Source organism: Coregonus clupeaformis, unplaced genomic scaffold, assembly GCF_020615455.1.
Source record: "Coregonus clupeaformis isolate EN_2021a unplaced genomic scaffold, ASM2061545v1 scaf1268, whole genome shotgun sequence".
Classification (NCBI taxonomy): Eukaryota; Metazoa; Chordata; class Actinopteri; order Salmoniformes; family Salmonidae; genus Coregonus; species Coregonus clupeaformis.
Genome location: NW_025534722.1, coordinates 112,501 through 130,000, shown reverse-complemented (window position 1 = coordinate 130,000; position 17,500 = coordinate 112,501). Strand labels below are relative to the sequence as shown.

Below are 17,500 nucleotides of genomic sequence, written 5' to 3'. Positions count from 1 at the left end.
CAACCATCACTGGTTATCGTCTGGGTTAGACCCTCCCCAAACAGCAACACACAACCATCACTGGTTATCGTCCGGGTTAGACCCTCCCCAAACAGCAACACACAACCATCACTGGTTATCGTCCGGGTTAGACCCTCCCCAAACAGCAACACACAACCATCACTGGTTATCGTCCGGGTTAGACCCTCCCCCAATAGCAACACACAACCATCACTGGTTATCATCCGGGTAGACCCTCCCCCAACAGCAACTCACAACCATCACTGGTTATCATCCGGGTAGACCCTCCCCAAACAGCAACTCACAACCATCACTGGTTATCGTCCGGGTTAGACCCTCCCCCAACAGCAACTCACAACCATCACTGGTTATCGTCCGGGTTAGACCCTCCCCAAACAGCAACTCACAACCATCACTGGTTATCGTCCGGGTTAGACCCTCCCCCAATAGCAACACACAACCATCACTGGTTATCGTCCGGGTTAGACCCTCCCCCAATAGCAACACACAACCATCACTGGTTATCGTCCGGGTTAGACCCTCCCCCAATAGCAACACACAACCATCACTGGTTATCGTTTGGGTTAGACCCTTTACCTGGAGCTAACCTTGCAGATAGCACTACTGGGTGATCTGAAAAGTCATAGTCAATCCATCAATAAAATAATAATACTTTTTGCAAAAATGTTTATTTTCAATTTACAATCTGTAGAAACAATGAGAATAGAAGGGTTCAGAACTTTTGTAAAACATCACAGTACAGTTGGAAAATATATATGGCAAATAGAAATCCTATATGGATGGTGTTAAGAGATAGATGGGAGGTGTTGAATGGAGCTGAAGGATGGGACTAATGACAACTAACAACAACTAATAACAAGATAACTAATGTAAAGCATACTGTGTCCATAATAAGTATATAGGTTGTAGGTTGAGAGCTTTTGTGAAAGAGCACAGTTAGAAAGATATGGCATATAGAAGCAAACCGGATGGACATCATGAAAATGATCGGAGGAAGTTCAGGAGTAAAAACAAACAAAATAGAATTATTGTAAAATTGACTGTGTCCATAAAATGTATATAGTATGTATAAGCTGGAAGTAGAGGCCTAAGCATTGTTGTTCACTAGTTTACTCCAATTAGGGACGGGGAGGGTTGGAAAGTAATAAAGGGGAATATATTTTTTTAAGGATATGTATGTACAGTGGGGAAAAAAAGTATTTAGTCAGTCACCAATTGTGCAAGTTCTCCCACTTAAAAATATGAGAGAGGCCTGTAATTTTCATCATAGGTACACGTCAACTATGACAGACAAATTGAGAGAAAAATTCAGAAAATCACATTGTAGGATTTTTTATGAATTTATTTGCAAATTATGGTGGAAAATAAGTATTTGGTCACCTACAAACAAGCAATATTTCTGGCTCTCACAGACCTGTAACTTCTTCTTTAAGAGGCTCCTCTGTCCTCCACTTGTTACCTGTATTAATGGCACCTGTTTGAACTTGTTATCAGTATAAAAGACACCTGTCCAAAACCTCAAACAGTCACACTCCAAACTCCACTATGGCCAAGACCAAAGAGCTGTCAAAGGACACCAGAAACAAAATTGTAGACCTGCACCAGGCTGGGAAGACTGAATCTGCAATAGGTAAGCAGCTTGGTTTGAAGAAATCAACTGTGGAAGCAATTATTAGGAAATGGAAGACATACAAGACCACTGATAATCTCCCTCGTTCTGGGGCTCCACGCTAGATCTCATCCCGTGGGGTCAAAATGATCACAAGAACGGTGAGCAAAAATCCCAGAACCACACGGGGGGACCTAGTGAATGACCTGCAGAGAGCTGGGACCAAAGTAACAAAGCCTACCATCAGTAACACACTACGCCGCCAGGGACTCAAATCCTGCTTAAGCCAGTACATGTCCAGGCCCATCTGAAGTTTGATAGAGTGCATTTGGATGATCCAGAAGAGGATTGGGAGAATGTCATATGGTCAGATGAAACCAAAATAGAACTTTTTGGTAAAAACTCAACTCGTCGTGTTTGGAGGACAAAGAATGCTGAGTTGCATCCAAAGAACACCATACCTACTGTGAAGCATGGGGATGGAAACATCATGCTTTGGGGCTGTTTTTCTGCAAAGGGACCAGGAAGACTGATCCGTGTAAAGGAAAGAATGAATGGGGCCATGTATCGTGAGATTTTGAGTGAAAACCTCCTTCCATCAGCAAGGGCATTGAAGATTAAACGTGGCTGGGTCTTTCAGCATGACAAAGATCCCAAACACACCGCCCGGGCAACAAAGGAGTGGCTTCGTAAGAAGCATTTCAAGGTTCTGGAGTGGCCTAGCCAGTCTCCAGATCTCAACCCCATAGAAAATCTTTGGAGGGAGTTGAAAGTCCGTGTTGCCCAGCGACAGCCCCAAAACATCACTGCTCTAGAGGAGATCTGCATGGAGGAATGGGCCAAAATACCAGCAACAGTGTGTGAAACTAGAAGACTTACAGAAAACGTTTGACCTGTGTCATTGCCAACAAAGCGTATATAACAAAGTATTGAGAAACTTTTGTTATTGACCAAATACCTATTTTCCACCATAATTTGCAAATAAATTAATTAAAAATCCTACAATGTGATTTTCTGGATTTTTTCCCATCATTTTGTCTGTCATAGTTGACGTGTACCTATGATAATAATTACAGGCCTCTCTCATCTTTTTAAGTGGGAGAACTTGCACAATTGGTGGCTGACTAAATACTTTTTTCCCCCACTGTATTTATATGTGTGTATGTATGTGTATGTATGTATGTATATATATATATATATATATATATATATATATATATTTATATATATTTATATTTGTGAGAAGAAAAAAAACATATGGGGGATTGGAAGTAATGCAGACAATTACATTGATGGAAGTTACAATCTATCTGCAATATTAAAGCTGATCTACCCCCCAAAGCAATATAATAATAATAATAATAATAATAATAATAATAATAATAATAATGTATCTCCCCTGGTTTAACCTGGAACTCAATCTCTCTCAACTCTACATTAATAATGTATCTCCCCTGGTGCCAAGAGTGTACAAAGCTGTCATCAAGGCAAAGGTTGGCTATTTGAAGAATCTCAAAATATAAAATATATTTTGATTTGTTTAACACTTTTTTTGGTTATTACATGATTCCATGTGTGTTATTTCCTAGTTTTGATGTCTTCACTATTTATTCTACAATGTAGAAAAGAGTAAAAAATAAAGAAAAACCCTTGAATGAGTCGGTGTTGTAAAACATTTGACCGGTAGTGTATGACTCTTAGAGCAGGGCTGCCAAGACCTCTTCCTGGAGATCTGCCGTCCTGGGGGTTTTCAGTCCAACCCTCTTCCTGGAGATCTGCCGTCCTGGGGGTTTTCAGTCCAACCCTCTTCCTGGAGATCTGCCGTCCTGGGGGTTTTCAGTCCAACCCTCTTCCTGGAGATCTGCCGTCCTGGGGGTTTTCAGTCCAACACTCATTTAACACACCTGATTCTACTTATTAGCTGCTCAACAAGACCTTAACTAGCTGAATCCGATACGCTAAATTAGGGTTGGACTGAAAACCTCAGGACAGTAGATCTCCAGGAAGAGGGTTGACAGCCCTGTCTTCAGCCCCCCCCCCCACACTGATTTTGTTATAATGTTTGACTCATTCAAATAACATAAGAACATGGCATAAGCAAAATGTGGAGAATTGCAGGAAATTAGCTTTAAAACAGCAAAATGTTGTCTCCGCTGCAAAGAGGGGGGTTCTAAAATGTTGTAGCCCAGGGCCTCAGATGTGGATAGTCCGGTCCTGCTTGCAGGTGAAATAGATGGAGAGTTGGGTCCTGCTCTGTGTGTTGTATTTCCACCTGCTCTGATAACTGTCTGGGAACTCTCACAGACCCACAGGACAAGGACCGGTTTCACTGAGCCTTAAAACAAACAAGATAGAACACTTGAATGGAAAAGAATAAGACTATATGCGGCTTGAATGGAAAAGAATAAGAGAATACACTGCTTGAATCAACAGAATAATACTATATACTGCTTGAATCAGCAGTGTGTGTGTGGTATATAACTTTAATAAACGTTTCTATATACGACTGTGGTTCTTGTGTTTGTATCAGTATGTTCATAGAGTTCATACATTAACTTTACAGTTCAACCTAGGTCATAGGTTATAGGTCATAGGTCATAGGTTATAGGTCATAGGTTATTGTCATAGGTTATAGGTCTGTAGGTCATAGGTTATAGGTCATAGGTTATAGGTTATAGGTCATAGGTTATAGGTTATATTTATTTACATTTATTTAAAAAAAAAATATTTATCTATATTTGTATAATATCTATATCTTTATAATATATTAATAATAAACATTATTTGTATAATATCTATATAATCTTTATAATATATTGTAATAATAAACATCTGTATAATATCTATATAATCTTTATAATATATTGCAATAATAAACATCTGTATAATATCTATATAATCTTTATAATATATTGCAATAATAAACATCTGTATAATATCTATATAATCTTTATAATATATTGTAATAATAAACATCTGTATAATATCTATATAATCTTTATAATATATTGTAATAATAAACATCTGTATAATATCTATATAATCTTTATAATATATTGTAATAATAAACATCTGTATTATATCTATATAATCTTTATAATATATTGTAATAATAAACTATCTGTATTATATCTATATAATATTTATAATATATTGTAATAATAAACATCTGTATTATATCTATATAATATTTATAATATATTGTAATAATAAACATTATCTGTATTATATCTATATAATCTTTATAATATATTGTAATAATAAACATCTGTATATTCGGCCTGTAGGTAAGAGCGTCTGCTAAATGTCTAAAACGTAAAAAATTGGGTACTTCATCCACCACTGGTCTCTACTGTGGAGCTCTGGGACGCAATTCTTCCTCCCGCTCCTAGATGGCGCTGTGAATGACTTCCCAATGGCAGAAGTCCAAATGTGTTGTTGTTAGCGACACGCTGTGTGCTTGTTTGCTGTCGGACGGAGAAGAGGAAAAAGATGGCAGGGCGCGGGAAACGAAAAACTAAATCTACTCCCCAGGTATTGTCATTTTTAAGTTCCATAAACCCAGCAGTCTACAAGCAATATATTTGTGGGAACAGTGATAGGATGGTTTGAGCCAGCGAGCTATGCAGCAGGTGGAATGTTTGTCTTCTTGCGCTAGAAAGCACGGATGGGGCCACTATGGCACTTACATGGCTGTCTAGCTAGCTACCCTATTGGTCCTGCTTCGTTGCTAGCTAGCTGGCTATAGCTAACAAACTCAACGTGTCTCCAAACATTTTCCATTTTTTGCAGTAAGCTTCGGTTATAGTACTGTTTTCCCAAGATATAGTAGCCAGATCAATATATTATTATAACTGGCTAACAAGCCGATAACCGTTGACAGCATCCCATCGGCTTTTTGCAGAGCGAACCGCTCGGGGGTAATGTTCATTAGGACACACCGTAGCAAATCGATTTGAAACGGAAAACGAGCGTTTCTTATTGTAATCCCGGGCGCGTTCAGCAGGACGCAACGTTTTGGAACGTTCAGATGAAAATAGACTATTGTAGAACAAACATGCCTCTCTGACATGTAGAATAAGTAATCACATCGTCTCTTTTCATGGCATTTCAATCTGTAACTGAACGTGGCCCTGGTAGTCCCTCCCCTTTCTCCAGTCCGTTTATTTCGTTTGGTGTCTAACGAATACACCTAGTTATCAACACATCTTCAAACTTGACTGAACCAGCTGCTGCAACGTCCAACTGTTTACACTAGCGTAGTGAATTGAATTTCACCGACCGACCGTTGTTCTTCAGGAGTCGGACTCTGCCAACGGGGAGTTGAAGAAGAAAGCCCGGCCAGAGGAGCCGACAGCCGGACCGACCTCTGCTGAGGTGCCGACCGGACTGAGGGAGGAGGTGGAGGGGCTCTATAAGCTCCGGATGCCCGAAGACTTCTACCTCTTCTGGGACTTCTGCTCTTGGCTCAGCCCCGACAACCCCCGGGGTAGGATCACTCACTCACCCACAACCAGCCCCCCTGACAACCCCCGGGGTAGGATCACTCACTCACCCACAACCAGCCCCCTGACAACCCCGGGGTAGGATCACTCACTCACCCACAACCAGCCCCCCTGACAACCCCGGGTAGGATCACTCACCACCCACAACCAGCCCCCTGACAACCCCGGGGTAGGATCACTCACTCACCCACAACCAGCCCCCCGACAACCCCCCGGGTAGGATCACTCACTCACCCACAACCAGCCCCCTGACAACCCCCGGGTAGGATCACTCACTCACCCACAACTAGCCCCCTGACAACCCCGGGGTAGGACACTCACTCACCCACAGCCAGCCTCCTGACAGCCCCGGCTAGTGGACACTCCCACTCACCCACAGTCCGCATCACTCCAGTCAGTCCCATCTGTCTATAACACACTCACCCACAGTCCGCATCACTCCAGTCAGTCCCATCTGTCTATAACACACTCACCCACAGTCCGCATCACTCCAGCCAGTCCCATCTGTCTATAACACACTCACCCACAGTCCGCATCACTCCAGCCAGTCCCATCTGTCTATAACACACTCACCCACAGTCCGCATCACTCCAGCCAGTCCCATCTGTCTATAACACACTCACCCACAGTCCGCATCACTCCAGTCAGTCCCATCTGTCTATAACACACTCACCCACAGTCCGCATCACTCCAGTCAGTCCCATCTGTCTATAACACACTCACCCACAGTCCGCATCACTCCAGTCAGTCCCATCTGTCTATAACACACTCACCCACAGTCCGCATCACTCCAGCCAGTCCCATCTGTCTATAACACACTCACCCACAGTCCGCATCACTCCAGTCAGTCCCATCTGTCTATAACACACTCACCCACAGTCCGCATCACTCCAGTCAGTCCCATCTGTCTATAACACACTCACCCACAGTCCGCATCACTCCAGTCAGTCCCATCTGTCTATAACACACTAACCCACAGCCCGCATCACTCCAGTCAGTCCCATCTGTCTATAACACACTCACCCACAGTCCGCATCACTCCAGTCAGTCCCATCTGTCTATAACACACTAACCCACAACCAGCATCACTCCAGCCAGTCCCATCTGTCTATAACACACTCACCCACAGTCCGCATCACTCCAGTCAGTCCCATCTGTCTATAACACACTCACCCACAGTCCGCATCACTCCAGTCAGTCCCATCTGTCTGTAACACACTCTACCCACAGTCCGCATCACTCCAGCCAGTCCCATCTGTCTATAACACACTCACCCACAGTCCGCATCCTCCAGTCAGTCCCATCTGTCTATCAACACACTCACCCACAGTCCGCATCACTCCAGTCAGTCCCATCTGTCTATAACACACTCACCCACAGTCCGCATCACTCCAGTCAGTCCCATCTGTCTATAACACACTCACCCACAGTCCGCATCACTCCAGCCAGTCCCATCTGTCTATAACACACTCACCCACAACCAGCATCACTCCAGTCAGTCCCATCTGTCTATAACACACTCACCCACAGTCCGCATCACTCCAGTCAGTCCCATCTGTCTATAACTCACCCACAGTCCGCATCACTCCAGTCAGTCCCATCTGTCTATAACACACTCACCCACAGTCCGCATCACTCCAGTCAGTCCCATCTGTCTATAACACACTCACCCACAGTCCGCATCACTCCAGCCAGTCCCATCTGTCTATAACACACTCACCCACAGTCCGCATCACTCCAGCCAGTCCCATCTGTCTATAACACACTCACCCACAGTCCGCATCACTCCAGTCAGTCCCATCTGTCTATAACACACTCACCCACAGTCCGCATCACTCCAGTCAGTCCCATCTGTCTGATAACACACTCACCCACAGTCCGCATCACTCCAGTCAGTCCCATCTGTCTATAACACACTCACCCACAGTCCATCCCTCCAGTCAGTCCCATCTGTCTATAACACACTCACCCACAGTCCGCATCACTCCAGTCAGTCCCATCTGTCTATAACACACTCACCCACAGTCCGCATCACTCCAGTCAGTCCCATCTGTCTATAACACTAACCCACAGTCCGCATCACTCCAGTCAGTCCCATCTGTCTATAACACACTCACCCACAGTCCGCATCACTCCAGCCAGTCCCATCTGTCTGTAACACACTCACCCACAGTCCGCATCACTCCAGTCAGTCCCATCTGTCTATAACACACTCACCCACAGTCCGCATCACTCCAGCCAGTCCCATCTGTCTGTAACACACTCACCCACAGTCCGCATCACTCCAGTCAGTCCCATCTGTCTATAACACACTCACCCACAACCAGCATCACTCCAGTCAGTCCCATCTGTCTATAACACACTCACCCACAGTCCGCATCACTCCAGTCAGTCCCATCTGTCTATAACACACTCACCCACAACCAGCATCACTCCAGTCAGTCCCATCTGTCTATAACACACTAACCCACAACCAGCATCACTCCAGTCAGTCCCTATCTGTCTATAACACACTCACCCACAGTCCGCATCACTCCAGTCAGTCCCATCTGTCTATAACACACTCACCCACAGCCAGCATCACTCCAGTCAGTCCCATCTGTCTATAACACTAACCCACAACCAGCATCACTCCAGTCAGTCCCTATCTGTCTATAACACTAACCCACAACCAGCATCACTCCAGTCAGTCCTATCTGTCTATAACACACTAACCCACAACCAGCATCACTCCAGTCAGTCCCTATCTGTCTATAACACACTAACCCACAGCCCGCATCACTCCAGTCAGTCCCATCTGTCTATAACACACTCACCCACAATCCAGCATCACTCCAGTCAGTCCCATCTGTCTATAACACACTAACCCACAGCCAGCATCACTCCAGTCAGTCCCATCTGTCTATAACACACTCTACCCACAACCAGCATCACTCCAGTCAGTCCTATCTGTCTATAACACTAACCCACAGTCCGCATCACTCCAGTCAGTCCTGTCTGTCTATTTAGGAAGGTGTCCTTTATGTTTTGTATACTAGGTGTATATAGGGAATAGGGTGCTATTTGGGGAATTATCCTCTACATTCTGCAGTAGGCCATCTCCTGGTACTAGTTTTTCATGAAATCATGAACACCTTCCTAATATTGAGTTGAGCCCCCTCCCCCTTTTGCCCTCAGAACATCCTCATTTCGATTGGGGCATGGACTCTACAAGGTGTCCAAAGCGTTCCACAGGGATGCTGGCCCCATGTTGACTCCAATGATTCCCACAGTTGTGTCAAGTTGGCTGGATGTCCTTTGGGTGGTGGACCATTGTTGATACACACGGGGTTAATACAGGTTAATACAGGTTGGCCCCGCACTACAGGGTTACTACAGGTTAATACATGTCCCCTGTAGCTCAGTTGGTAGAGCGTGGCGCTTGCAACGCCAGGGTTGTGGGGTTCGTTTTCCCACGGGGGGCAAGTATGAAAATGAATACACTCACTAACTGTAAGTCGCTCTGGATAAGAGCGTCTGCTAAATGACTCAAAATGTTAAATGTAAATGAAACTGTTGAGTGTGGAAAACCCAGCAGCGTTGCAGTTCTTGACACACTAACCGGTGCGCCTGGCACCTGCTACCATACCCCGTTCAAAGGCACTTCAATCTTTTGTCTTGCCCATTCACCCTCTGAATGGCACACGTACACAATCCATGTCTCAATTGTCTCAACGCTTAAAAATCCTTATTTTAACCTGTGACATCAATAAGGGATCCTGGATTTCACCTGGTCAGTCTATGTCATGGAAAGAGCAGGTGTTCCTAATGTTTTGTGCACTCGGTGTAATACAAGGATCATATTAACAACATATCATTCCTCCCCTCCTCTCTCATGTGTATAGTCAAGTCATATATACAAGGATCATATTAACTACATATCATTCCCCCCCCCCCTCCTCTCTATAGACGCGTTGAAGGAAATTCTGGGTTTGAAGTTGGTTGGCCCATTTGACATCCTGGCGGAGGCCCACCGTAACTCAGCCAACCCCCGGCCCAACTACCACCTCCACTGGAGGTTCTTCTACGACCCTCCTGAGTACCAGACCGTAATACAGGGGAGTGGGGAGAACCTGCTACACATAGGTTACTACAGGTAATGACCCTACTACACATAGGTTACTACAGGTAATGACCATACTACACATAGGTTACTACAGGTAATGACCATACTACACATAGGTTACTACAGGTAATGACCATACTACACATAGGTTACTACAGGTAATGACCCTACTACACATAGGTTACTACAGGTAATGACCATACTACACAGGGTTACTACAGGTATGACCCTACTACACAGGGTTACTACAGGTAATGACCATACTACACATGGGTTACTACAGGTAATGACCTACTACACATAGGTTACTACAGGTAATGACCTACTACACATAGGTTACTACAGGTAATGACCCTACTACACATAGGTTACTACAGGTAATGACCCTACTACACATAGGTTACTACAGGTAATGACCCTACTACACATAGGTTACTACAGGTAATGACCATACTACACATAGGTTACTACAGGTAATGACCATACTACACATAGGTTACTACAGGTAATGACCCTACTACACATGGGTTACTACAGGTAATGACCATACTACACATAGGTTACTACAGGTAATGACCCTACTACACATAGGTTACTACAGGTAATGACCCTACTACACATAGGTTACTACAGGTAATGACCATACTACACATAGGTTACTACAGGTAATGACCATACTACACATAGGTTACTACAGGTAATGACCATACTACACATAGGTTACTACAGGTTACTACAGGTAATGACCATAATACAGGGGAGTGGGGAGAACCTGCTACACATAGGTTACTACAGGTAATGACCCTACTACACATAGGTTACTACAGGTAATGACCCTACTACACATAGGTTACTACAGGTAATGACCATAATACACATAGGTTACTACAGGTAATGACCATACTACACATGGGTTACTACAGGTAATGACCCATACTACACATAGGTTACTACAGGTAATGACCCTACTGACCATAGTTACTACAGGTGTGGGGAGCCTACTACACATAGGTTACTACAGGTAATGACCATACTACACATGGGTTACTACAGGTAATGACCATACTACACATAGGTTACTACAGGTAATGACCATACTACACATAGGTTACTACAGGTAATGACCATACTACACATAGGTTACTACAGGTAATGACCCTACTACACATAGGTTACTACAGGTAATGACCATACTACATAGTACACACAGGTTACTACAGGTAATGACCATACTACACATAGGTTCTACAGGTATGACCCTACTACACATAGGTTACTACAGGTAATGACCTACTACACATGGGTTACTACAGGTAATGACCATACTACACATAGGTTACTACAGGTAATGACCATACTACACATAGGTTACTACAGGTAATGACCATACTACACATAGGTTACTACAGGTAATGACCATACTACACATAGGTTACTACAGGTAATGACCCTACTACACATAGGTTACTCAGGTAATGACCCACTACACATAGGTTACTACAGGTAATGACCATACTACACATGGGTTACTACAGGTAATGACCCTACTACACATAGGTTACTACAGGTAATGACCATACTACACATAGGTTACTACAGGTAATGACCATACTACACATAGGGTTACTACAGGTAATGACCATACTACACATAGGTTACTACAGGTAATGACCCTACTACACATGGGTTACTACAGGTAATGACCCCTACTACACATGGGTTACTACAGGTAATGACCCTACTACACATGGGTTACTACAGGTAATGACCATACTACACATGGGTTACTACAGGTAATGACCATACTACACATAGGTTACTACAGGTAATGACCCTACTACACATAGGTTACTACAGGTAATGACCCTACTACACATGGGTTACTACAGGTAATGACCATACTACACATGGGTTACTACAGGTAATGACCATACTACACATAGGTTACTACAGGTAATAACCATACTACACATAGGTTACTACAGGTAATGACCCTACTACACATAGGTTACTACAGGTAATGACCCTACTACACATATGTTACTACAGGTAATGACCATACTACAGGGGAGTGGGGACAACCTGCTACACATGGGTTACTACAGGTAATGACCCTACTACACATAGGTTACTACAGGTAATGACCATACTACACATAGGTTACTACAGGTAATGACCATACTACACATAGGTTACTACAGGTAATGACCATACTACAGGTACTGGGGACAACCCTACTACACATGGGTTACTACAGGTAATGACCATACTACACATAGGTTACTACAGGTAATGACCTACTACACATAGGTTACTACAGGTAATGACCACTACTACACATGCGGTTACTACAGGTAATGACCATACTACACATAGGTTACTACAGGTAATGACCATACTACACATAGGTTACTACAGGTAATGACCATACTACACATGGGTTACTACAGGTCATGACCCTACTACACATGGGTTACTACAGGTAATGACCATACTACACATGGGTTACTACAGGTAATGACCATACTACACATAGGTTACTACAGGTAATGACCCTACTACACATAGGTTACTACAGGTAATGACCCTAATACACATAGGTTACTACAGGTAATGACCATACTACACATGGGTTACTACAGGTAATGACCCTACTACACATAGGTTACTACAGGTAATGACCATACTACACATAGGTTACTACAGGTAATGACCATACTACACATAGGTTACTACAGGTAATGACCATACTACACATAGGTTACTACAGGTAATGACCCTACTACACATGGGTTACTACAGGTAATGACCATACTACACATAGGTTACTACAGGTAATGACCCATACTACACATAGGTTACTACAGGTAATGACCCTACTACACATAGGTTACTACAGGTAATGACCCTACTACACATAGGTTACTACAGGTAATGACCATACTACACAGGGGTCTACAGGTAACGACCCTACTACACATGGGTTACTACAGGTAATGACCATACTACACATAGGTTACTACAGGTAATGACCCTACTACACTAGGGTTACTACAGGTAATGACCCTACTACACATAGGTTACTACAGGTAATGACCATACTACACATGGGTTACTACAGGTAATGACCCTACTACACATGGGTTACTACAGGTAATGACCATACTACAGGCATAGGTTACTACAGGTAATGACCATACTACACTAGGTTACTACAGGTAATGACCCTACTACACATAGGTTACTACAGGTAATGACCATACTACACATGGGTTACTACAGGTAATGACCATACTACACATAGGTTACTACAGGTAATGACCATACTACACATAGGTTACTACAGATAATGACCATACTACACATGGTACTACAGGTAATGACCCTACTACACATAGGTTACTACAGGTAATGACCCTACTACACATATGTTACTACAGGTAATGACCATACTACACAGGTTACTACAGGGACCTACTACACATAGGTTACTACAGGTAATGACCTACTACACATAGGTTACTACAGGTAATGACCATACTACACATAGGTTACTACAGGTAATGACCTACTACACATGGGTTACTACAGGTAATGACCATACTACAGGGTACTGCAGGGACAACCTGCTACACATAGGTTACTACAGGTAATGACCATACTACACATAGGTTACTACAGGTAATGACCATACTACACATAGGTTACTACAGGTAATGACCCTACTACACATGGGTTACTACAGGTAATGACCCTACTACACATAGGTTACTACAGGTAATGACCATACTACACATAGGTTACTACAGGTAATGACCATACTACACATGGGTTACTACAGGTCATGACCCTACTACACATGGGTTACTACAGGTAATGACCATACTACACATGGGTTACTACAGGTAATGACCATACTACACATAGGTTACTACAGGTAATGACCCTACTACACATAGGTTACTACAGGTAATGACCATACATACACATAGGTTACTACAGGTAATGACCATACTACACATAGGTTACTACAGGTAATGACCATACTACACATAGGTTACTACAGGTAATGACCATACTACACATGGGTTACTACAGGTAATGACCATACTACACATAGGTTACTACAGGTAATGACCCTACTACACATGGGTTACTACAGGTAATGACCTACTACACATAGGCTTACTACAGGTAATGACCATACTACACATAGGTTACTACAGGTAATGACCCTACTACACATAGGTTACTACAGGTAATGACCCTACTACACATAGGTTACTACAGGTAATGACCCTACTACACATAGGTTACTACAGGTAATGACCATACTACAGAGTAGGTGCTACAACCTACTACACATGGGTTACTACAGGTAATGACCATACTACACATAGGTTACTACAGGTAATGACCATACTACACATGGGTTACTACAGGTAATGACCATACCACACATAGGTTACTACAGGTAATGACCATACTACACATGGGTTACTACAGGTAATGACCATACTACACATGGGTTACTACAGGTAATGACCCTACTACAGCATGGGTTACTACAGGTAATGACCATACTACACATGGGTTACTACAGGTAATGACCATACTACACATGGGTTACTACAGGTAATGACCCTACTACACATAGGTTACTACAGGTAATGACCATACTACATCATGGTTACTACAGGTAATGACCCTACTACACATAGGTTACTACAGGTAATGACTACTACACATAGGTTACTACAGGTAATGACCATACTACACATGGGTTACTACAGGTAATGACCATACTACACAGGGTTACTACAGGTTACCTACTACACATGGGTTACTACAGGTAATGACCATACTACACATAGGTTACTACAGGTAATGACCATACTACACATAGGTTACTACAGGTAATGACCATACTACACATAGGTTACTACAGGTAATGACCTACTACACATAGGTTACTACAGGTAATGACCATACTACACATAGGTTACTACAGGTAATGACCCTACTACACATAGGTTACTACAGGTAATGACCATACTACACATGGGTTACTACAGGTAAGACCTACTACACATAGGTTACTACAGGTAATGACCATACTACACATAGGTTACTACAGGTAATGACCATACTACACATGGGTTACTACAGGTAATGACCCTACTACACATGGGTTACTACAGGTAATGACCATACTACACGGGGTTACTGGGACGACCATACTACACATGGGTTACTACAGGTAATGACCCTACTACACATAGGTTACTACAGGTAATGACCATACTACACATAGGTTACTACAGGTAATGACCCTACTACACATAGGTTACTACAGGTAATGACCTACTACACATAGGTTACTACAGGTAATGACCATACTACACATGGTTACTACAGGTAATGACCATACTACACATAGGTTACTACAGGTAATGACCATACTACACATTGGTTACTACAGGTAATGACCCTACTACACATAGGTTACTACAGGTAATGACCATAAGCTACACATGGGTTACTACAGGTAATGACCATACTACACATGGGTTACTACAGGTAATGACCATACTACACATAGGTTACTACAGGTAATGACCCTACTACACATAGGTTACTACAGGTAATGACCATACTACACATAGGTTACTACAGGTAATGACCCTACTACACATAGGTTACTACAGGTAATGACCATACTACACATGGGTTACTACAGGTAATGACCATACTACACATGGGTTACTACAGGTTACTACAGGTAATGGATCACATAAATATCTTTCTAGGTTTCCATCTAATTTGCGAAATTTTCATGTGAATATTATAAATTCTGCACACAAAAATGCACCTTTTCCCATCACAGGTGTGTTTCCATCAAACTGGCTTGTTGAGGAGGCTCTGTGTGATGACGTAGTGCACATGAACACTGCTGTTCTTACGTTTTCATGTACAGGCGGAATGTATTGTCACGCTCACTTGTGGTTAGACGGGAGTTTAGTCTTGATAAACCGTCCTGTGTTTTCCAGAGAGGAACAGCATCCCTTTCACAACGTGGTCGTATTTATCTCCCCCTCTATTTTCCAGAGATAGTCCGGACTCCCTGCCTGTGTTCCTAGGGGAGAATGAAGCCAAGAAGGGCTGTACCATCACGCAGATGGGGGACAACATGTTTGCTGCTGTCCAGTGAGTGTCCTCCACTAACTAACTAACTAACACACACACAACACATGGACCATTTAAACTAACACAATGACAAGACAATCCACTGGTCGGAGTGATTACTTATCAAGACTCTCACATTACTTATCAAGACTCTCACATTACTTATCAAGACTCACTCTCTCCTCCCTCATCCCCTCTCCTCACTCTCTCCTCCCTCACCATCCCCTCACTCTCTCCTCCCTCACCATCCCCTCACTCTCTCCTCCCTCACCATCCCCCTCACTCTCTCCTCTCACCATCACCTCTCCCTCTCTCTCCTCCCTCACCATCCCCTCACTCTCTCTTCCCTCACCATCCCGCTCTCTCTCCTCCCTCACCATCCCCTCACTCTCTCTCCATCTCTTCCTCCCCCTCTCTCTCGTCCTATCTCTCCCCCCTTCTCTATCTCTCCCTCCTGTTCTCTCTCCTTCAGTCTGTTTCTGGGTAGGAAGAGGAAGGAGAGGGGCGGGCGTAAGGAAGGGGGCAGGGCTCTGGAGAACCTGGGGGAAGAGTTAAGAGAGAGGGCGGAGTCTCTGGGCTTTTCTCTGGAGCAGAAGACCAAAGGCATGAAGCAGAGAGACAAGAAGGTAACCCAGTACTGACCCAGTACTGACACAGTACTAGAAGGTAACCCCCCTACTGACACAGTACTAGAAGGTAACCCAGTACTGACACAGTACTAGAAGGTGACCCCCCTACTGACACAGTACTAGAAGGTAACCCAGTACTGACACAGTACTAGAAGGTAACCCCCCTACTGACACAGTACTAGAAGGTAACCCCCTACTGACACAGTACTAGAAGGTAACCCCCCTACTGACACAGTACTAGAAGGTAACCCCCTACTGACACAGTACTAGAAGGTAACCCCCCTACTGACACAGTACTAGAAGGTAACCCCCCTACTGACACAGTACTAGAAGGTAACCCCCCTACTGACACAGTACTAGAAGGTAACCCCCTACTGACACAGTACTAGAAGGTAACCCCCTACTGACACAGTACTAGAAGGTAACCCCCTACTGACACAGTACT

At 43.5% G+C, this 17,500-nt stretch overlaps 1 protein-coding gene across 2 annotated transcripts in view; it reads left to right on the top strand.

Annotated features, from left to right (window-relative positions):
• Window positions 1-5,087: 5,087 nt before the first annotated feature.
• Window positions 5,088-17,500, top strand: part of LOC121562014 (histone PARylation factor 1) — a 19,789-nt gene continuing 7,376 nt past the window's right edge. The window contains exons 1-5 of one of the 2 annotated variants that reach the window (XM_045217901.1): window positions 5,088-5,164; window positions 5,930-6,119; window positions 10,084-10,270; window positions 16,349-16,447; window positions 16,899-17,052. In XM_045217901.1, coding sequence (XP_045073836.1) covers window positions 5,123-5,164; window positions 5,930-6,119; window positions 10,084-10,270; window positions 16,349-16,447; window positions 16,899-17,052 — 672 coding nt within the window. In that variant the 5' untranslated portion in view covers window positions 5,088-5,122. Of the gene's footprint in view, window positions 5,165-5,929; window positions 6,168-10,083; window positions 10,271-16,348; window positions 16,448-16,898; window positions 17,053-17,500 lie in introns of both variants that reach the window. The other variant, XM_045217900.1, reaches the window with a different exon arrangement.